The sequence below is a fragment of the Candoia aspera genome, chromosome 1 (genome assembly GCF_035149785.1).
Source record: "Candoia aspera isolate rCanAsp1 chromosome 1, rCanAsp1.hap2, whole genome shotgun sequence".
Classification (NCBI taxonomy): Eukaryota; Metazoa; Chordata; class Lepidosauria; order Squamata; family Boidae; genus Candoia; species Candoia aspera.
In genome coordinates, this window is record NC_086153.1 from 270,836,517 (window position 1) to 270,860,622 (window position 24,106).

At 39.0% G+C, this 24,106-nt stretch overlaps 2 protein-coding genes across 4 annotated transcripts in view; both read left to right on the plus strand.

Annotated features, from left to right (window-relative positions):
- Positions 1 to 24,106, plus strand: part of CRY2 (cryptochrome circadian regulator 2) — a 115,289-nt gene that overhangs the window by 47,977 nt on the left and 43,206 nt on the right. Inside the window, exon 12 of one of the 2 annotated variants that reach the window (XM_063289658.1) lies at positions 1,446 to 1,651. The exons of the other annotated variant lie outside the window; for it this stretch is intronic. Coding sequence (XP_063145728.1) covers positions 1,446 to 1,463 — 18 coding nt within the window. The 3' untranslated portion in view covers positions 1,464 to 1,651. Of the gene's footprint in view, positions 1 to 1,445; positions 1,652 to 24,106 lie in introns of those variants that run through there. 2 annotated transcript variants of the gene reach the window in all.
- Positions 9,828 to 24,106, plus strand: part of MAPK8IP1 (mitogen-activated protein kinase 8 interacting protein 1) — a 57,485-nt gene continuing 43,206 nt past the window's right edge. The window contains exon 1 of one of the 2 annotated variants that reach the window (XM_063289655.1): positions 9,828 to 9,969. In XM_063289655.1, coding sequence (XP_063145725.1) covers positions 9,884 to 9,969 — 86 coding nt within the window. In that variant the 5' untranslated portion in view covers positions 9,828 to 9,883. Of the gene's footprint in view, positions 9,970 to 22,052; positions 22,263 to 24,106 lie in introns of those variants that run through there. The other variant, XM_063289657.1, reaches the window with a different exon arrangement.

Consider the following 24,106-nt stretch of genomic DNA (forward strand, 5'->3'; position numbering starts at 1 on the left):
TTTATAAATAAGGTGGCGAACATACCTAATACTCCTTCCTCCTCCTATTTTCCCCACAACAGCAACCCTGTGAGGTGCATTGGGCTGAGAGAGGGTGACTGGCCCAAAGTCACCCAGCCGGCTTTCATGCCTAAGGCAGGACTAGAACTCTCAGTCTCCTGGTTTCTAGTCTGTTGCCTTAACCACCAGACCAAACTGGCTCTCTTTCTATATATATAGATTTCTATATATATATATATTTATATATTTTATATATATATATATTATATATATTATATATATATATTATATATATTATATATATATATATATATATATATATATATATATATATATATAAAACCTCTCAGCTGCATCAGACTGTTAATCACTGCTTTGTGACATCCATATTACTACTTCCTCTTTGTACATCTTAAAATCTCTCCCAAACCTTTAACCTCTGCCTTATCTTCTTCTCTGCCTTGACCTATATAGATTGTAAATTGGCTGGTAGGACTGTTATTTTTCCATATTTGAGATTTCAAAATACAGAGGATTCTTGTTATTCATGGTACAGGTAGTCCTTGCTTAACAATGGTAATTGGGACCTGCAAATCCATTGCTAAGTGATGCAGTTGTACAGTGCGACATCACATGACCACACCAACTTAGGACAGCAGTTGCGGCAGTTCCAGTTGCCATTGTTAGGTGAATCCCACTTGGTTGCAGCATCCTGTGGTCACATGATTGCCATTTGTGGCCTCCTGCTGGCTTCCCCATTGACTTTGCTTGTTGGAAGCTGGCAGTGAAGGTCACAAATGCTGATCACGTGACCACAGAACACTGCAAATGTGGTAATTGCGAGCCAGTTGCCAAGAGCCTGAATCGCAAACAGGCTATGCGCTTGCAACAGCCGCAACTATGAGGAACGGTCATAAGTCCCCTCTTCAAGTGCCATTATAACTTTGAACAGTAGATGAACAAGTAGTCACTGAACAAGGACCAACTATATTTGCTTTCTATAAAATCACTGCGAACACTGAATCAGCAAATACTGAAACCGGAGCTGGGAATTTGCACATTGGATGACTCAAGTTTTTCACCACTCTGCATGTCCACAAATGAAAGCGCCACAACAAAATCTATTGATTTTGCAGTTACAAATAAATTTAGCAAGTAGGTGAATTCGCAAATACATAATTCACAAATAATGAGACTTGACTGCAGATATCACTGTTGTATGACTACATAGTCTTCAGCTGGTGAGTTGTTTTCCATAAGTGAACAAACTCAATTGGATCACAATTTTTCTGTTTTAAATGTAGAGTATTTAATTACTAGGAGGAGCAGGACAGTGTTATTTATTTATATTTATGTATATTCATTCTTTCATTGCATTCTCTGCTTACATTTTCAGCTTGTGAGTAGACTACCAACTAACTTTTGGATTTCTCATTTCTTTGCAGCCTGAAATTGGAAACTGACAAGGCAAAAATAATGTCATGGAATGGCTAATGCATTAATAGGAAAGCGTTTCTGTAAGAAGAATCAGAACACTGACCAGCAATTTCATTTGTTGAGCATGTGAATGTGCAATACACAGGGACTCTAAATCTCTTATAAAAGATGCGGTGAACAAGTTTTATCAATAAACAAAATCTCAGTGAACAAATATGTGCCTTTCTTGAGAGACTGGTCAAGGAAAATCTGGGGCTAAGACTTGCTCATTGCAAGTTTATTCAAGGTACATAGGTGATACATCCTTCTTGCTTCATTTAGAGCATCCTTACTTGTTCTGTTGTCTTTGTTTATTAGCAAGAACTTGGATGGACCATGCAAAATATTTCATGGTGCTCCTAGTAATTCCATGAATTGCACCTTTTAAGCACTCCATACAACCACTAGACATGTAAACATAAAATATAACACATCAGATGAAACACATCTTTTAAAAAAAAATCATCAAACCAGTATTCATTGATTCTGTAAAGGTATGGTACTGGAACAGCAGTGGCCAATTTGACTGAAGGTACTGAAAATAGTAAATTCCAGATGATGAAAATTATTCTTACAGATCTGAAAGGCTGCTAGGTCGCTTTCACTATAATATTCATGTTCTGATCGTGTTATTCTGGAAAAAAAAAAGATATACTGGACACATAATTTTGCTACGAGAAGGACAATATATTACAAAAATACAAAAAATAGTATTAGTCACAGAATTCTACTTACATATAAAATCTTGGCTTTTAAGTATATTCTAAAGCAAGTTTCTACCTCTTGTGGTTGAAAAAAAGATATTTGAAAGAAAAAGCAGATAGTTTGCTGAATAAGATTTCTTGAGATCAAAATGTACAGTTTCACTGACCTGTGTAGTTTCTTGCCCACCTCCATAACTTGCAGGAATGGAATGAATTGTGAACTCCCTTATCTTAAGTGAGCTCCTTCAAAGTTCTGTTTGGTTTTGGAAGAGTTTTTTGACCTCTGGAATTTTGCCATGAAATTCCTCTCTTTCCCTTTAAGAAGTTCATGGCATGGGTTGACCCAATTTTCTTATGCTGATTTGCACAGAATTAATGTGATGTTGGGATACTGAAAGACCTCCCCTGTGTTGGTTTTCCCCCATGGTCATTCTTTCAGGTTGCAAGTAAATTCCTTGTGAAGGCCTGTACTTCATAGTACATGTTTATCTTCACCTAACTGAGCAGAAACATCACAGTTGCTTCAAAAAATCTGTATATTTATTTTTAGTGCTGCCTTAGCAGGACTGCTGCCTCCTTCAGCATCATGGTAATGAAGAAAAGAGACATTTGCATCCTTAAAATATGAAATTGTTTTATGGATCTGGTACCATGCCAGTAGCATCCTCCATTTCAATCTTGTTAGCAGAAAACTTTCAAGGGACTTCTCACAGGTGGAGCAACATTTCTCAGCTCTACTTAGGAATATGAATTATCACAGTAGCTCTCTTATGAGATTGAGACTGTTAAAATTGGGGATTTTGGACCACTGGACATTGCAGTGGAGGAGTTGAATGACCCATTTGATGTCACCTGAAACCTTGAAAAGACAAGGAAGGTTCTTCTTTCTAATATCCAATGGATAATTAAAGAAGGAATACCAAAAAGACATCCATTTTTGCTATATTGATTATACTATTACTTTTGACTGTGTAGACTACAGCACAGTATGGATAGCCCTTAAAAATGGGGTACCTCTTCTGCCTGTTGAAGAATTTGTATGATGACCAAGCAGCAATTAAAATAGAATATAGAGCAACAAAATGTTTCAAAATTGGGAGTGTGCCACGGTTGTAAACTGTCACCTTATTTGTTTAATTTATATGCAGACCATATCATGAGATGTGCTGCATTAGAAGAAATAGAAATTGGAATTACAATTGCTGAGAAATATCAGTAACCTCGGGTATGCTGATAATGCCTCTTTGATTATCTCTTACGGAAGATGAAAGGAGAGTGGAAAAGCCAATCTGCTGCTGAATACTAAACAAAAACAAAAATCCCAAGAATATGTCAGGCAATGCCGACCCAATGCAACTAGAGAAGAAATTGAAACAGTAACCAACTTTTATTTTGCTAGGCTCAAAAATTCAAAGGGATAGTGACTGTTGCCATGAAATATCACATGCTGCTTGGGAGAATGACTAACAGATCTACCCAAATTTTGACATGCAGAGACATCATTTTGACAACAAAGGTGTATGATGTCATAACCATGGTTTTCCCAATTGTAACGTGTTTGTGAAAGGTGGACCATCAGAAAGGCTGAATGAAGAAAAATGTGCTGGAGAAAATAGTTGATTTTGGACTGCAAGAAGTACAAATAATTCAGTAATAAAAGAAGTAAAATCTGCTCATTGGAAACCCTGATAAGCTAAAGTTTAGTTATTTGGGACACATAATGTAAAGGCAAGAATCATTGGAGAAGACCTTTATGTTTGGAAAAACCAAAGGCAATAACAAAAGAAACTGACAGAGGACAAGATGGCTAAATATTGTCAGTAATGACCCAAACAAGAGTTTACAAAAACTCAAAGAAATAGTTGCTACGGACAATCCTGGCAAAATGAAGTCCATCAGGTCACAAAAGAGACAGAAGAACGACATCAATTTTAGAAATTATTTAAAGATATTTATCCAGTGTAATCCTTGGTTATATTTACCCAGTAGGGTCAAATTATCTCTTCTAACCTCATGTTGGTATCATTATTTGCTAAACTATCATTTCCGACTCTTTAATAGAGGATAGTTAATCTGCATTATTTGATGCCCTGTCTCCTTTTGAAAATATGTTCCTATTCCTTACCACAGAGGAGGAAAGAGATGCATTTTCTATAGTACAAATCTATACTTTCACCTTTGCCTCAAAATGTTTTCTCACTTTTTACAGATCTTGTGCATTAACTATATTATACATGCCTTATCCTTCTTCCATAATGCAATTAATTCAATGAATGAATCAAGATTGTCTTGTATTTATTGCCAATAAACTGTGCCTAACTGAGGAACCCCTAGCAACTTCTTAGAAACCCTTAATCCTTCAAAAATTGGGCCAGTTGTCCTGCTGTGGGAATTTAAGGCACAAGGGGCTTAAGAAGGATCCATTTTGTCTTTAAATTCCCCCAACCCTTAATGTTTTTGCTCACTCAAGTGACATCACAGTCAATACCTGTGCCCCCCTGGCCTCCATGAAGGGCAAAAACAGCTAAAAAATGTTCCCCATTCCTGAATTACACAGAGATTATTACAGTCATGATGGCTTACATCAGTGTTTCTCAACCTTGGCAACTAGTTGAACATGCTGGCCAGGGAATTCTGGGAGTTGAAGCCCACATATCTTAAATGAATACAGGAGAACCCATTTCAAGGAATTTTTGACCTGAGATTTGAACTGTGGGTAATGAAAGAAATGGATAATTGAGAATATGATATAGCTACACAGGAATGCTTTTTACTGCTAGAAGTAGCTTGAAAAACCTGCTTTAAAAATACTCTGAAATTAAAAATAGTTTTGTCTTGACCAATCTCTGTTTCTGTCCAGGATTTTGTCATATCCATCCAACTTCATTTTCCATCTTTTGAATAGTAATAACTTCTTCAGACCACACCAAGTAATTAAGTTAGGAAACCCTTTGCTTCTAAGCTGCTATAGTGAGCTAAAGTTTTTGAAGAATGCCCAAACTCCTATACTTTCAGAGCAAAAAAAACAACTTTTTTTTAATAGCTGAAGACTTTTGGATTATTTTTTACATGCTTATTGCATTTACCTTTTCACCACATAGTTCATTCATGGGATCCCAGAATGATTATGTAGGTTAGACTCTCAAGAGTAACAGCCCTTCTTGGCTGTCCTAAAATAACAATTGATGATGCAAGTACAGTTGTAATTGAAATTATTCAACCCCCATTGCAAATCAGGTTGATTGTCAAAATGTACAGACTTTCAGCTGTTTGCAGTGAACAAATCAAACAAAAGCAATTGAAATAGCTCAACGAATGCTTCAAGTGGTGTCCCCAAAGTCAACTGAAAATGCAACTTATAATTACTTTTCCAGTCTCAAAATTATTCAGTCCCTTCATAGCAAGCATCTTCAGTACTTAGTAGAGCACCCTTTTGCTGTTATGACCTGCTGCAAATGAGATGCATAGCCAGGCACCAGCTTCTGGCAGCGTTCCTGAGGAATCTTAGCCCATTACTCATGAGCAATGGCCTCCAGTTCAGTAACATTCTTGGGTTTGCATGCTGCAACCGCCTCCTTCAAATCTCACCAGAGATTTTCTATGGGGTTCAAGTCAGGTGACTGTGATGGCCACTGTAGAATCTTCCAGGATGTCTTCTGCATCCAAGCCTTAGTGAAATTTGAGGTATACTTGGGATCATTGTCCTGTTGGAAGGTCCAATGACGCCCAAGCTTCAGCTTCCTTACAGACGGCATGACATTTTCTCCTAGGATTTCCTGATACTTCAATGAATCTATCTTGCCATCCACACGCTGCAGGTTTCCAGTGCCAGAGGATGCAAAGCAGCCCCAGAGCATCACCAAGCCACCACCATGCTTAACTGTAGGCAGAGTGTTCTTTTCAGTGTATGCTTCATTCTTCTTCCTCCAGTCATACCACTGATACATCGGGCGGAAAAGTTCCAGTTTTGTTTCATCGCTCCACAGAACAGAACCCCAAAACTTCTGTGGCTTACTTATATGATTTTGAGCATATTGGAGCCGACTTTTCTTGTGCTTTTGGTTCAGTTGTGGTGTACGTCTTGGAGTTCTGGCGTGGAAACCTTCTGTGTTCAGTACATGCTTTACTGTGCTCACTGAAACCTCAATGCCTGTTGCCACCAAGTCTTGCAAGTCTTTTGCAGTCACTTGAGGGTTTCTCTCCACCTGCCTTCTCAGAAATCTGCTTGCAGCCATTGGCAGCTTCCTTTTTCTGCCCCGTCCAGGTAGTGTAACCACTGTTCCTTTAACTTTGAACTTGCAAACTATGCTTCCAACAGTGTCTCTAAGAACATTCAGTGCCTTCACTATCTTTCTGTATCCTGTTCCTTGTTTGTGAAGGGCAATGATGTCTTCTCTTACCTTTTTGGACCATTCTTTTGACTTAGCCATACTGTATTTCTAACATGCAGTCAAACGTGACACTCAACAAACCCCTAGGCACTTCAGGTATTTCATGTGTTCCAGCTCAAGCACACCTGGTACAGCTAATTAAGCCCTTTATTTGCATCAGGTGTGCTTGAGACAACATCTGTTTTGCATACTGTATGTGTGCTGTTGTGATGGATTCTATTCAGGGGGTTGAATAATTTTGAGAGTGGAGAAGTCATTATAAGTTGCATTTTCAATTGAATTTGGGGACACCACTTGAAGCATTTGTTGTGTTGAGCTATTTCAATTGCTTTTGTTTGATTTGCTCATTGCAAACAGCTAAAAGTCTGTACATTTTGACAATCAACCTGATTTGCAATGGGGGTTGAATAATTTCAATTACAACTGTATCTGTAAAGAAATTGCCATGACCAACCAAAGCTTTGGAGTGATTTTCAAGAATTTTGAAATAGCTTGCTGGATTCATAGAAGCCAAAGAATAATGACTTGAAAGTCCATTAGCTTTAAGTCATTTGTAACAAATTTAAGATACTTTCTGTAATTAAATCAGGTAGTCAGAAGTCAAACCATATGCTCCAGGAGAAGATAACACATTACTGTAATTAAAAGTTGAAATATTAATATATGGAAAGATACATGCCCCAACATGGCACCCAGGAACATAAATGTACCCAGAGACACCTGCTTTGGTGCCTGACAAATTCACCATCTAACTTTGAATATTAAAAAATCCTTTAAATTAAGAAAAATGGGAAGCTGGCATGCTACAGAGTCCAGCAGGAATTTTATTTCCAAGAATGCCTCTGAGCCTTGTAAGCTTTCTTAAATGAAAATGATGAGCAGTTGTAGTTCAGTGCTTCATTGGAATTGTGCCTACATGCCCAGAAAAAGAACAAAGGTGAGCAAGAGTAGTAGAAGAATCCTGTGCTAGGAGATGGCAAGGAGCATTCTGGCAAATTAGTGCTTTGTAATTACTTGGATCCCTATGGCTTCCATTTTGTGAATGAGTAAAGATTCTCCAGCAGCCATTTTGCAAGGGCAGTCACATGTTCTCAAAATTCCAAATGTCCCCAGCAGCCTCAGATGATAAGACGACTGTTACACTGATATTAAAACCATAAGATTTTTGCATAAGGAAGTTGAAAACTGCATTAGCACTTCAGATATCTTCTAAATTTTTCAAAATAGGTTTAGCCTGAAGTAAAGAAAATAAATTTAGTGTAGCTTTTTAGATGCTAAGATCATTTGCAGGAGAGGGATAGGAGAAACATTTTATATTAACCACCGGGGAAGAAAATTAATAATAATAACAACAAGAACAACAACAATAATGCTGCCAACTCCCAATGACTCCGGGTGGTTACAAATAAAAAGGTTAAAAACAGAACAAAAAAATGCGATAGACAAAAATGAAGAGTGAAGATGAATGAGAATAACTCATAACAAAGTCTTGACTGAAAGTGGTACATATTCATTTCTTAGGGATATTATTGGGGATCAAGTGCTTGGATTACATCCCTAGGGCTATTTTTGTAGGATATACAATGATGCTTAAAAGTTTGTGAACCCTTTTGAATTTTCAGTATTTCTGCATAAATATGACCTGAAGTATGATCTGTTCTCCACACAAGTCCTAAAACTAGATAAAGAGAACCTAATTAAAGAAATGAGTCAAAATATTATACTTGTTCATTTATTTATCAAGGAACAGGCAGTAAAGGCAGGATTAGGATTGGCAACAGGGAAGGCACTTTTCATGCTGCTATAGTTTTCTGCCAACTTAAGGATGGGTGCAGACTACATCAATCCTGCAATGGGAAAAACCATTAGTATATCAATCATCCTTCTTGTCAGTTAGAACCATTTAAAATAGGGAAGATGTGGGTTCAACTTTATAATCTGCCTGGAAGCTCTGTGGGTGATCTAGGGCTGGACTCCTATTCTTTGCTTAATCTCAGCCTCACAGGGTAATTGGGAGGATATGATGTGAGGTGGTAGATGTGGGGTGGTAGAGTGTTGTGTGTTGCCTTGATAGAGGGCTGGTGTGGTGTAGTGTTAAGGCAGTGTTTCTCAACCTTGGCAACTTTAAGATACATGGACTTCATCTCCCAGAATTCCCCAGCCAGCCAGCTGAAGTCCACTTGTTTTAAAGTTGCCAAGGTTGAGAAACACTAGGTTAAGGTGCTGGACTAGACTGGGGAGAGCCAGGATCAAACCCACCTTCAGCTACAGAAGTTTACTGAGTAACTTTGGACCAGTCACTTTCTCAGTCCAGCCTATCTCAGAAGATTGTGGTGAGGAAAAACCTGGAGGAGGAAGGCTCCATACACTGAGCTTCTGAAGGAACATGGGGTATAAATCTAACAAATAAATAGATGTTAGAGATAATATTCCCTTCATTGTTCTTGCTGCATTGGTCTTTTCCTCCCTCAACCACCACACTTTCCCTCGTTTGTTGTCCTTATAGTACCTCACACACTACCTCATATACTACACTTCCCTTGTTTGTTATCCTCTATAGTAATTTTACAAGTTTCCTGGAAGCAGAGTTCTCTCCTTTGGGGGGTTTCCTTGTGGCTGTGGATCCCTTTCACTCAGTGTTCCCCTGTGCTGTTGGATGATGATGATGATGATGATGATGATGACGACTTTATTGTAGGCAGTTCTTACCGTTCTTAGAAGCTTTTATTTTTAGGACTCTTCCCTGCAACCCCCCCCCAGGGGTCTCCCCTCAGCTTGCTCGGGTTCTTGCCCCCACTTTTACCGTGCAATTCACCCCACCTGCTTCTCTGCCACCGGCTCCCCCTCACCCCCCACCTGGCCTGCATTGCCTTTCTGCCTCTCCTTCACAGGTGCTTCTGCTCTGCTCTGCCCTCCCCCCCCCCACCCACCCACCCCTTGCAGGCCATCCGCTTGGCCTTTGGGGGAGCAGCAGCTTCACCTGCTCTTGGCAAGAGGAAGGAGGGGTGACGGGGCTGCTGTATTCCAGCCTGGCAGTGGGGGCGACCTGCGGCTTGTTGCAGTTGCTCCTGGTCACCTCTGCCCGCCCTCTCTGTCCCCCGCCCACTCAGAAATATTCGCGACCCCCTTCCCTCCCATCCCACTTTTCGCCACCGCGCCAGCACCGCCACCACCCGCGCCCGCTCCGGTAACTAATCGCTGCCTGGCTGCGAACACTCCCTTCGCCCTGCCCGCCTACCGGCCTGCCAGCCAGCATCAGCAGCCTCCCCTTCTCCTTCCCTCCGCCCCCCCTCGCTTGCATGGAGAGGGAGAATGGCGGAGAGAGAGAAAGGAGCCACGTCCCCGACCGGATCCTCCCCGTTCCTGGGGCTGCATCTCGCCTCGCCCCCCAGTTTCAGGTACTGGAGTTTTCCCCATCTCAGCTACCCCCGGGCCCTTTTGGAAAGAAGATGCTGTAGCGGCAGGAAGCGGGGAGAGGGGAAGCAACAGCCTCTACTCTGCCACCCCTATTCCAACCCCCGTTTTTCATGATTCCCCCCCCCTTCCCGGGCATCCTTTCCCCCTTCATTCTGTGAGGCTTAGCCGTGCAGAGAGCGAGGTTCCCGCCCCATCCCCGTTATCTGTTGCCTTGATGTTTATTATAAGGGATTGGATAAACGACGCTTATTCTCACCCATGCCCCAGCCCATAAAATGAAGAGAGAGGACATCAGAGATTTCCCGCTCCCCCATACTAGTTCATTCACACATCACCAGGGAGGGTAGGAGACTTGGGTTCTAATAGTCAGAGGGACAGTGGGATGTGCAGCTGTCATCCCCTTTCTTTATGGCCACTCCAGCTTGAGCCTTGCAAAGCATTAACAAGCAGGTGGATGCCAGCAGCACATCTCCCCTCTTCCTTCTGAACAGGTGGAGTCCCCCACTGGCCAGCTCAGGACTCCTGAAGGAAGTGAAAACAGCCAAGCTGCCTTTGGAAGAGGAGCAATTAATAATGGGGGTGGCACAAAGAGATAATAGTCATGGTTATCCTGTTGTTTTGTGGGGAGGAGAGAAACAGGAAGAATCCTTCTTCACCTTCCTCTGAGGATGATTGACATTTAAATGGCTCTGCATACTCTTGCCTCAATGAACTCACGAGCACACCATCTCCTGCCCACACTGCTTCCATCCACTGTTACACACAGATTCCTGAAAATATGCATACAACTGCTTCTTGCACTAATCTGGCCTTCCCTTTACACACATTTCTCTTCCGCTGTTTGCTACAAAGCTTTCTCATTCTCATAAGCACTAGTCATTTCTTCTCCCAGACAAATATTACAGCTCTTCTTCATTTAAATATGGATGTCTTTGAAACTGTTCTTCTTCAGGTTTGGGGCAAATGGAATGATAGTTAAAAGGAACTACAATATTTGAGATAATGTCAGATATAAACACAATGCTTAAGAAGAATTAGCAGCTGCTTCAGCAGAGAATACAAACAGTCAGACCTTAAACCATCTATCTAAAATTGCATAAATGAAGTAACTGCATAGATGAGATTTCTTTCTGAGATTACATGTTGCATTTGGGTCAACACCTCCATGTCTGCCTGTGTAACTATTTGTAGCTGGCTATTTTTCATGGATGTCTGTTTTAAACTACTTTATGGATCTGGATGTTGTCTTTATGAGAATGGCTTGTAGATATTAGAAGTATTTCCAGATTGGTGTGCACTGAAGAGTGAAATGGTTTCTGGGCTGGAAAAGATCTGTGAAAGATAAATCATACTGCAAGATTTTACAGGATCTTTAACTTAAACTGTTTGCAATAACCAGGTGGGTCAGGGTGAAGAAAAAAGGTTCTGTGGTTCCAGTAATTCTAATAGATTCAGTTATCTAGTCACTGGTTTTGTGTATGATAATTATAGTAATAATATTAATAACAGCAACAACAATAGCAGCAGCAGCAGAATATTTGTGCTAGGAAATCCCAGAAAATAATTAAGTTGTTCTCAGGTTATAGACACATTCTTTGGTCTCTGATCTTTTCAAATGACCAAAGGATACCTTTCTAAGCTTCTCCATATTCCATCCTCATCTAAGAACTTTGCTGCTAAGAACTAGCCATGCATGCAGTTTCAGTATGTTTCTTATTTTTGCTTTTAAATAACAGAAGAAGTATTGAGATCTAGACAGAAAGAGAAGGCAGTCCATAACAATATTTAGATTTACCAAGTGGGATTGGAAATTTACCAAATGGCAAGTTGTTTTGATAATAAGCAGGGCAACCTTCACCATCATGTTTCCCTGCCCAACATTAGCCACCCAGAGTCACTTTAATAGTGAGATGGGTGGTGTATAAATTTAATAAATAAATTTAATAAATAAATTTAATAAATAAATATGAGCCACCTTCCTAGATGGACTTAATTTAATCTAGTTTCCTATGTCCAACATTGACTAACCAGAGGAGGACATGAAAATAATAAACATCCTTCATCCAATGTCATGTTACAACACTGAAATTCTAGGAATTGCAATATACCACATTTAGAAAGCACCAAACTGAGGAAATCTCATATTCTATTTATGTGTTTGCTAGATTTTTATCTCACCTTTCTTCCAGGAGCATAAGGTAGTAAATATAGCACCCCTTTCTCCTCCTTCATCTCAAACAATAACCCTGTGAGGTAGGTTGGGCTGAGAGAGTATGACTAGTCCAAAGTTGCCAAGTGAGTTTCTGTGTGTTGAGAGGGGACTTGATCATAGGTCTCCATGTTATTTATTTTATTGCACTTTTCACTTGATTCTCCTGCACAGAATTCAAGGGAGTGTTTATACTTTTTTTCTTTATTCTCAGAATAATCCTATGAAATAGGTTTGCCTAAGCAATAATGACTGGCTCAAGATCACTCTGTCATCTAGGTGACTGAGTAGAGATTTGAATTCAGGTCTCCTTTGTTTTAATTTGACAGTCCGACCACAATGCCACAGTTTTCAAGGGAAGTCTGCTGCTGAATATGGAGATTTATTTAATTTATATCCTGTTTTTGAAACCTAGTTATCTTTGGATAACTTTTAAAAAGTACACAAAGTTGGACCTAATTAGTACTTGGTTGGGAATGTACTACAGAATCCCATGGATTTAAACTGAGAAATTGAAATAAAACCTTAGAAGAAAGCAATCACAAAGTACTTTCATATTATTGTCCAGAAGCCTATTGTTAAGCTTGACTTGAGGAAGTCTTAATCTGTACATATTCTTGTCTTTCCTTTAGAAACTATGTAGGATATGAAGTACTCACCATCCAATTTTCTGTTATAACAATTTTGTGAGGTCGGGTGGGCTGAAAGAGTGTGACTGGCTCAAAGTTACCAGGTGACTCCTGGCTAAATAGGAATATGAACCTGGTCTCTCAGTCCTTGTCCGCTCCACCTCATGGCTCCATTAGCAATCCACTTACAGCTAGTGGTAAACCTATCCTCCATGAAACAGTCTACTTTCTTATTAAAGAGATTCCTACATCTGGTGACCCTGAGTTGTGAAAGTTTTTATGTGTGGCTTGAAGAAGTACTTTTCTTTCATCTGTCCTGGAAATATTGCTGGCCTATTTAACCATTTACCTCTGAGTTCTAATATTAAAACTCAGTGGCTGTTTTTACTTTTACTCTGTGACCTTTTTATTGTCTTTATGTAGCCACTCAGTTTCAGAAGTTCTTTTTGCAGCTCACCAATAAAAACAAAACAAGTAGAATAAACCCTTTCTTCCCATTTACTCCATCCTATATTTTTTTCAAAACTAAAAATTGAAATTTTAAGCTTTTCTTGCATTTGTTCCATATCTGTGGTATCTGGCCATTCATAATCTATATATTACTTAAATGAAGGAATTATATCCTGACATTCTAATTTCCCATCATACATACATACATACATACATACATACATACATACATACATATTTGGTACAGAACAGTCATTTCTTTTAGGTGCCATTGTATCAGCCATAATGTATTGTGTTTCTCTCTGATAGTTGTCTTCCTCTATCCTAATCAGACACTGAACATTTCAGGATCACTGATCATGTTTGATCCTCATTGAAATATTTTGATTATTATTTTTAGCCTGTTATGGCAAAAATATTACATATTTCTGCAAACATTGGAGTTTCCCCAAGCATGGTAGTATCTTTTGAGTTATTTAAGAATGATACCATTTTGACTATCAAGAGTTAGCATTCACTCTGGAACATCACTAATATTGTGCATGATGTTGCTACTATATCTATATCTGGAGGTTCCATTTAAGAATAAGTTTCTCATTTGTCTAATTCTGTTTTCAAGCCATCTAAATAATCAGCCATTCTATGTTTTTAAATTTTGCTCAATTATTTGTATGCTTCCTACTTGAACACCTCTAGGTATCTTACAACTTCTATCTTGAGGCAGCGAGTTCTAAAAATATCTGCTGTGTGATAAGTACATTTTGTTTATACTGAATTTCCCTTCAATACATTTCATTAGATGACTCTTGTTTTGTTACAATATAAGGGGAGAGGGAATTTCCATATTATGAATTGTTTTATAAACCACCTTCACATTCTTGTTCAAACATCTTGTTTTAAGGCTAGAGGGAAACTAGGAGTTGCATTTTATTAGTAATAAATGTCATGGTTTGAATATGAGAATATATAAATCTCCTTAAAAAGAAGCACTTGCATTTGAAGTTTAAACTGGCATTGTTTTAAACCTGTCCTTAATGTGACCATCAAGTTTGCATTTGTGGGACATACTCTAGCACTTCCAAATCCTCTCCCAAGTTACTGCTTATTGGTATGATATTAAAAACAAGGAGATTAAAATGTTTCTTCATTCCCTATATATGGTCAATGGCCCTGTAATTTGTAACCTTTCTCTTTACACAATGACTAATTAAATTCTTCAAGACCCTTAGCAAAGAATAGGGGTCCAAATATCAGTATTTCCAATGGCTGGCTTCTACCTTCCCATTCCCATGTACTGAACCTTTGAAAGGCAGAGCTCATCTATTATTATGAGCTGCTGCTAATATGGTACATCAGCCTGTACCAAGCTGGCATGTGCCCAAATATCCTGGCATCACATTACCCAGAATTCCCAGCCTGCCATTGGCAATGCTGGCTGGAAACTCTGGAAGCTGTAGTCCCAATCTTCTGGAGGTACCAGACTGGGGAAAACTGTAATTCATGAGTCTTGCCAGTTATCTTGGCTGCCCTGTGATTTTTCAAGTCAAATTTAGCATAACATTCATGTTTGATACAGTATTTCAGCTCAGTAATCTTCTCTTTGTGCAATTTGAGATCCTACATGCAAAAGAGATATAGATCTGTGTGTGTGTATGATGTGTTTAGCTTGACAGATCAATTGGCTTGCATTCCTATTATTCTCTTTTGAAGGTCAATATGATTCCTTTAATGCATCCCTATGCATTAAAAACAGAAAAATTGCCTTTAATATTGGACAATGTGAAAAGTAAAATCATTACACTTAGCTTATAATGAAATCCTGCCGGCAGGATTATGACTATTAAGATTATGCTGGCTGCCTAAAACAGTTATTCCCAACCTTTTTGGATTGGTGGGCAATTCAGAATTCCAAATTTTGGAATTTTGAGAGCAATTATAGGCATTCCTGCAAAATGGTTGCTATGGTAGGCATGTCCCTTCTATGCTCCAGGATGTTCTCTATTATCTTAGTTAATCTTTGATATTTGTTCCCTGGCCAAGTAGATATAACTAGTCTGCAGCACCTGCCATTTTATTTCCCAGAAATGTGCCTATGTGGAGTTCAGAAACATCACTGGAAATGTATGTTACATTTATGGCTGATGCTTTACTCTGGGGCATGCTAATTTCCTATCTACTTTTTTAAATGAAAAGAATAATTAAAAAAAAAAGATGAGCAAGGAACAGTAAGGGAGACCTTACTACATTGAAAAGGTTCTAAAATCAGAGCTTAATAAATCCCCATAATTAACCTTGCAGTTTAGCATGGGAGTTCTTTAAAACCTCTTTAAATGTTTTTTTTTTAAAATAAGCATTATCACATGTGGATGCTAGCTTTCTTTTTTCTCACTTGTAGCTCTAAAGCTGCTGGCTACATTTGTTAGAAAGTTCTTTGCAGCTGAAATTAAAGAAGAGGAAAGAAATCTTGCAAGCTCTGCAGTTAAAGTTGCCCCTAGAAATACAAAATAGAAAGGAGAAGCTTAGTCCCAGAGCTAGCTAATTCAGACAAGGAGCAGTGCTCAACTGTTCCCATGATAGTCTTTGCCTGGCCCCAAATCACTCTCATGGATACACTCTTTGTCTCCTGGGCTCCATGCAGGTTAATAAGAAGAACGGCATCTAGAAATGCAAGAAGCAATATCATGGTTGGATTTCCAGAACTGGACAAGACAGGCATAACAAACCAGAGATAATAGATTTTGCTGGGATCATTAGATGTCATTAGTTTAGTATTGACTTTGTGCAGTGTGTGAACCCAGCTCATATATATTATTGAGCCTAATGGTACAGCCAGTGATGTCCATTTTATAGCAATGATGAAACATAGTTGACTGTTGTCACAAATGGGGACATTTTAATTATGAAAATAAGAATAAAAAGGTAAAAATGTAAAGTCAGGATACAGTATAATGTGAGCTTGAATCTTTGCCCAAATCCTCAGAATGTTGTTCTTGCCTCATGATGCTGAAATTCAACAGTTAAAGGATATACAGCTGTTGGCTGATGGATGCAACTGTATGATATCAACTTGGAATTTAGAAAACTGTGTTGCGCTGTATCAGACTAATTGTCCATCTAAACCAGTATTGTGTGCTCTGATTGGCAGTGACTGTTGCCTGTTATTTTTCAGTGAAAATGCCGGGGACTAAACTTAAGATATTCTGTATATTCTCTGTTCTGTTATGGTCCCCATCCTGAGTTGCTGTTGTACAAAAACAGAGCTGAACTGCAGGGGTTCAGAGAGATAATAAAATAAAATAAAATAAAATAAAATAAAATAAAATGCCAAACAACAGAAGAACTTGTCCTTCCTGCCACTGAGCACTTTTCCCTCAAAGGTGCCTTGCATGCTTTTGGAAGGAATGATGCAAAACAAAATTTTGGGTACTCAGTCAAACCATACTTTCTTTTCCTGCAAGTACCTCTTGTAGTATGCTGTACTGCCAACATGGCATTCACAAAATCTTCAATCTTCCCTCTACATCTAGAGTTTGTTATGGTGATACTAATGTTTATAGCACAAGCCAGTCTCCTACTACATTTTCCCCTCTTATTGGACTTCTGCATGAATTTCTGAAAATGAGCCAGTAGATATTCTCCACCCTTTCTTCAATATACACTATTTTTTCCTAATACAGATATATAGGAAGGAAAATATATACATTTAAATGTTGGCACAATTCCAAAGTCCTGTAGATGGATTGAGAAAAGGGGATTAAATCCCTGATTTAAGGGGGTTTTAATAAAGCAATATTAAGGTCAGAAAGCAATTATTTTCCCCAGGTTTTGGGGATTGCCTTTCTTATTAGGAAGACAAGGTGATAGCTGGAAATGAGAGACTGAACGGAGTAGTTCAGTGCTGGGGAAATTTCTTCAGGAAAGAGAATAGGCTAATGTAGTCAGCTTAGTTTTTTTCCCTTCATGTGCAGGGTCTGCTTTTACTTTAAATCTTAATTATCTATTTCTTTTCCACACTAATCATAATAAAAACTGTGTTAGTTCAGATGCTTAAGTGAGAAGCTAGAGCTCAAGTTTAATCAGGCATTTGAGCTAAATAAGCATCTTCTTAATTTAATTAGGAATTTGTTAACTAATTTTTAAAACATAATAGAGGAGGAGAGAGGAATGAGTCCTGGAGAAGATGTAACAACCGTAAGAGTTATAGGTTGCTGAATAACTCCAGTAATAGTCAGGAAAAAGATTCCTAACCAATGGAAATAATCATGGAACACTGCCATAGAGTATATGTTTAGGAAAAATTTTAATATGTTTCTAATTCAAGATTGTAGGTATGACTTTGGTGTTTGCATCATCTTTTCTCCAATACTTTCAGGAAAAAATATGGTTAGAGAAAGAAATTTTATTCAATAGAAAGAAATTGCTGGGGTGGGATCATCCATAAAACCTTATTTTGTGGGGTTGTTGGAAGCTTTGGGAACTCAGCATGATTTCTGAGTATGCTAAGTGTTCAAGGGGTTTACTTCCAGGTAAGTGTACCCAGCCCCCATTTGTAGCCCAGAAACACTTTTAGGTCATGCTGTAAAAATGTGAACATTTTAGTTTGTACCTGATTGGTCTCATTTGATGTAGGATATGTATGTTTCCATGCTGAATGTGTGTGTCTATACGTGGTTGATCATTCAAAGATTTGCTAAATGGCTGGTTTTGCCAAGAGAGACTTGGATTTTTGTGTACTTGATGAATTCATTTGTCACCCTGGTACCAAGGTTAGTCCTGTTCTCAGCACACTACTTCAGACTAGAAACATCTGCTGTAGGCAGATCTATTGGGAGTAAGCCTGTAAAGTAATGAGTTGATTACTCCAACTGGCAGGAGTCCTGTCATTTACTGGAAGAGCCCTTATAGTCTGTCTGTTGCGCATGTAACATGCAGGTTTCTGCTTTAGAAAGGGGCTTGTATACCCCTGGAGATTTTTAATAGCCTTTTCCAAACCACTGTGAATCCTCATGGGAACTAAAGGACCAAGGAAGACCCGACGTGGGTTGATTTTCAGCTAGTAAGCATCATAGACAGGAGTTTGATTTAGAAGCTCCTATGGCCAAATGGTTTGAGAATTAGCAGCTAATCTGCTTCTGACTGTATCAGTTTTAGGCAATGACTTTTTTTGAAGTAATCCCAAATGAACCCCAATCATATACATCCAAACACCACCAAGGACTGTAAGAAGTATCTGCAACTGACAGATATGGAAAAGAAGGAACCCTTCCTAATGTAGCAAATTTCTGTATTGTACATCTGCAATCTTGCTGAGTGTGCAACTGGCAATCTCTGCAAATGCTTTGTCACAATCAATAGCAAGAAGAAAATACTGAGTGTGCATGATCTGGTCTCTATTGAGACAGAAGCCAGGAGGGCAGGCTGCATGTAAGCAACTGTCTGTGGGTGTGGAATAGTGCTGCAGCTGGGGATAAAAGTATTTCTTTGGCAAGAGGATTCTCTCTGCTGGTGGATGAGCAGGAGTGTGCTCTAGTCATAGGGGTTGCAAGCCCTTCAGGATAAAGCATCCTCCTTTGATACTTATTAGTCTTGGCTTCTGCATTTCTCTGATTGAGCTGTATGCCTTCTTGTGTAATGACAGTATCAAGTAATCAATGGAATACATGTTGAGCAAGGGAGAGAAACATTTACTGTCGTATAAAAGGTCTAGTAAAATCAAAATCTACATAACAGCAGCACCAGAGAGGCTACATGTTGTGTTGCTTGGCCCTTGACATCTGGGCTTGGAAAGTCTATTTGTCTAATGTAATTCAGTGTCAGAAGTAATGGCAAAGCAATCCAGTTGTGATGGATATGTGAAATGATAAAACACATACCTAGGATAGTAATAGTGCTGGGGTATGTGTACATGCTTTTCTAGCTGATTTGGCTTCATGAAAGGAAAATAGCAGTACACATTGCTCATAAGTTTGACAGCATGATAGCTACGGTACTTGGCAGAAAGTAGATTGGAGTCTCTTGGTAGATCTCTGAATGATCTAGAATAAGGCTAAGTTTTAGGACTCATAGGAACAGAGCAATAGTAACTTGATTTGTAAAAAGTATTAAGGATGATTGATATTTTTAAATTATTTATTTCTTGGTCTCAATATTGCTTACATTAACTTCAAGTGTTTAAGCACCTAAAACAGAGCTGCTCTTTGTGGATTTTTGATGGCGGATTATTAGAGAGTTTTGTGTTAGACTTGCAGATCTATAGTACCTCAGATGTAGATTTGTACTGCTTGTGTAAATTATTCTAGTGTGCAGATGGGGGCTTGCTGGAAGTAACTGGCTCTACCCCAAACCCCTGTTTGCATCTGCCTCTGTCCCTGTGGCTACTGTTCTGTTCTTGGCTCTGTTGATGGATCTTCAGGTTCTGTGAAAAAGAAAACAGATCCCACAAGCCTGAAGCCAGCCCGTTCCTGTTTTACTGGATCAGACTAATTGCCTATTTGATCCAGTATACTGTCTCCAATGCTGGGCAAGAGAAGCTGATGGGAAATTTACAGTCTGGGCATAGCGGAGATGGCTATCCCATCCTATGATATGCAGGAGTTTGGCATCCGCTTTTGAACAGCCTGGGCTTTGGCTGCTGTCAGATTGAACTAGATAGTCCATGGGCCTAATCCAATCTGGCAGCTCTGATGGGAAAAGCAAGACTGAAAATGAAATACAGACAGGAACAGAAAAGATGATACATCAAATACATGGAAGTAATATAGAAGAGCATACACCAGGCTTCATTAAAGGAAATAAGGCAGGAATACAGGGAGAGAGAACAGTGTCAAAAGGCAAATGTAATAAAACAGCAAATTATTTGTTTAGGCAGAACTCAAGTAACTAAAATAACATTACTGTTGTCAACAAAGTATTTTTCCAGGTTAAGATTAAATGTGTTGTAAAATTTTTGTGTTTTGGGGTATACTTTGGTTTTACAAGCTGGTAGCCATTTGTCTAAGCCAGTCTTCCCCAGTATGGTACCTCCAAATATTTTGAGACAGTAACTTCCAGCTTTCTGAAAATTATGGTAATTTTAAGATAATTCATGGTATCTGGAGCCACTAAGTTGAGAAAGGCTGACTGAAATAATTTTACTCCAGCTATTCTACCTCTACTACTATCTGCTACTACTATCATGAGTCTGAGGTATTCATTACCTTTAGAGATTGGATTGTAACGGTATATTCAAAGAGAATATACTCAATAGTATGACCTCTAAGTGCTGCATTGTCAAGACATTCTGCTAGAATGAACAAGGCATGTGCCCTTCTATAGTTTTTCAGACAGCAAATGTCTTCTAGAACAGTTTAATAGTATAGCTCCAGCAGCCTTCTGCGATTTAAATTAAACACAGCAAGAATCTCTTAATGAACACACAGTTGTTGGCGTTGACCTAACTCATCTGAGAAAACATTTATAAAAGCTTTACATTCACCTGGGTTTTGGAATTATCCCAACATGTATCTCTAAGCAATCTGCTTGGTTTTAGTGCACCTGAGATCTGCTTTGGATATGAAGAGTTGAGAAGAACATCTGTATGTTCAGATCATCTGTATGTTCAGATCCTGTATCTCCATGTTATCCAAAACTGACATCCTGCCACTCCCCTTTTTCCTCCCCCTCCCCAAGAGAAATCAACAGAGTAACCTAGAATAGGCTTATTTATCCACTCCCTTCCCCCACAGGGCAATCCTTTTAGAAATATAAGACCAATGCATTTCTTTCTGCAGCACTAAGTCACATCACAACTTGCCTCCAGTACAGTATTCCTTTTGCTAATGTGGCTAATACAATTTCACTGCTCCTGAGAGTTGCAGTGATATATTAAATAATAATGACTGGGAATTACTTAAAATGTGTTTTCATGATGTGAAACTGCTACATGAAGGCCACTTTAAACTATGTTAATGGCAGCTGCTCCATAGAGCAGACCATCCGGGAAGAGTAGTCTTTAGATAAATTGATTGCCATATGGGAACAGTTTTATATAGCTTCTGTAGCAGCCATTTCATGTGAGGAGGGACAATAATGGGCAGCAAAATGCAATATTATTGGGTCCTTTAGCCAGGCCTGGTATGGAAAGATGAGAATTTAGAAATAGATTGTTGGGAAGATGAATAATTCTTGGGTACCTGAGATAAGTATTTAATGTATAGCACTTTACTCCAACTCCTGTACTGCCTGTGGTTGATAGAAATCATAGTGAACAAAGCTAGTTTCCCATCTGGGTTGAGGAAGGTAAATGCACACATTAGAACAGTTTTCCCTTAAAAGTAGTATTTATTGTTCTCCTGAATGACAAGCTGACCTGTGCATTATTCAAGAATATTTGCAAGGCAATGTAGCCTAAACAAACTGTTGGCTTGAAATAACCCTGAAGCAATAATCTCTGAACCCTGGTGGTAAAATAAGCCCTGTATCTTCTGCTGGCTCTTCTACATTTCTAATTACACTTTCTCTGAATTAGACTGGAAATGGCTACATCATCCAATGGCACTTGAGACCTGGTCATTTGTAGCCCAGTTGGGGCAGAGTCATTCCAAGGTCAAAGGCAGAATGATTGGGCAGAGCATCCTGCTGCTAATGTGGTAACTTGATTCCCTTTTTTCCCTTGACTGCAGCTGATGGGAGGGAGTCTGGCTGCCTGAGGGAAGCAGAGGGCAGGGCTTGGCACCATCTCAACCCAGAGGGCTTTTTTTCATCCAGACAGCTGATTCCATTTATTTTTAATGAGTGCAGCACAAACAGCAGTTTCTTCTAAGCTGGGACAGGCAGGAGAGACAGCACAGAGGCAACACTGCCCAATTCTCCTTTCTAAAGGAGGTTTCCCTTTAATAGGCCCTATTACCTTCCCCCTAAGACGGGGCTCCTCTTAAATGAAGCTTGAACATAAAATGCAGTCGAGCACAGAGGAGGAGAGTCGGATTGAGGATCAGTGGGAGAAATGGTAGGCATTCTTCTGGAGGTTGGAGGGGCCTGTGGGATGGGAGGTCAAGAGATTTCATATGCCTGTATAGTATTTAAAAGTAGCATGGCTTTCTTTATATACATTTGTTTACTTACCCCAGTATAGTAGTTTTCATTGGAATCCTGTCTCCCATGTAAGCAAGATATCTGATTACTGGCTGTCAGCTTACATTGTGCAGATTTGATTGCAAACTTTATATGTAACGTTAGAAACTAAAATGCTGCTGTCTGGATTGAGCAAAGAGACCAGATCATTTATGATTCTATTAGTTCCTTCTTAGTCATGAATGGCTATGCTCCAAAAAGGATTCCTCATTTGCCAAATGAAAATAATTATCTGTCAGTATAGTTCTTCCTCCATGCTCAAAGATGGATTGCAAGGTATGCAGGAAGGAACCTTGAACTGGACACAAGGCGTAAATAGATAAACTTCATGGTCAATTGCAGGGGATGCAGTATCTCAGCAACCTCAAATGATCCTGTAAGTGTATTTTATGCTGTTGAGTGCAACTCTTAGTACCCCAGAGGTAAACATGTGGGACATTTTGAAAGAATGGTCTCTGCTTATTTCTGTTATAAGGGAGAATGTCTGAAAGTTTTGCCATAATTAATATTACTGTGTTAGGTTCTGAAAGGTTCTTCTGGAAGGTGATGGGCTTTTTAAAACTTGATTTGCCCATTTATTAAGGTTATTGTAAAATCATGAATATTAACAATAAATTTCTTGAATCTTGTGCCTTCTCTGGTGTAGAAGATAGAATCACTTAATGTTTGGGGGTTATAGCATATTTTCTCCATTGCTCCACAGCTTTTCTATCTTTGTTTCTTGTTTGTGCGTGACCCCTTGAGATGAATAAGTTACATGTGATACCCTCTTCTTCTTGTTTATCTAAAGAGACATTGGTTTATTAAAACTTTACTATGGAACATTTACATACACATAACTCATGGTGTATGGAATTAGATGGCAAAAGATAATCCCTCTCCTATCAATTTAAAAAGTGCTGAGGAAAGGATTCAGCTGGAACCTACTGTGAAAGCTGCTTGGTGCATTTGGCTCTGCTGCATCCAATAATATGTTTCTGTATATAACAACTTACCCATAGTAAATTGTTTCCCAGTGTTTCTACTGTTATACACACTGATTTAGCAAGAGTGTTAGAGGGCTTTAGAAAGCGTTTGGATGTAACCTGAGGAAGGAACTGATGAGATATGGATATAATCTATGAATGGATACCTTTTTCTTATCTTCGCTGCGGAGCAGACACATGGACATGGCACTTCTAGTTCTTTATTTTGTATTTTGCCATTAGAAGGGAGGCATTTTTTCTCTGGAAGGAGGAAGGAAGAGGATACATAAAAAAAGCAGTTGCAAAAAGACCTTTGTTATTTAATGTTGGTAGATCCCTGGTACCTGGAAGTAACAGACATCAAACATAAACTCAAGGGGGACTTTTTCTTGCAATCTATTTCTGATAACTTTCTTCTCTGCTTGTGTTTGTCTTCCCTGACACCTGACCAAAGCAAGGAAAATAATCGTTCTGCAATGTTACTCTTCTTGTTGCTCCTCTCAGTTCAACAGCCAAGCTTATAAAAAATGCTACTTGAGTCTCTTTTAGTAAGAACTTGTTTGGGACCAAAACTAAATTCATTATCTCTGATAGCCATTTGGGCCGAGTAGGTCTCCCCAGAAATGATAAGGCCAGATACAGCTTTTCAAAATGCTGTTGGAAATATGTGGCGTTTCTTAATCAAAAAGCATAAGGAACATTTAAAGACAACTGCATCTTATTCTTTCAGCTAATCTAAAAAGAAGAAAGAGGA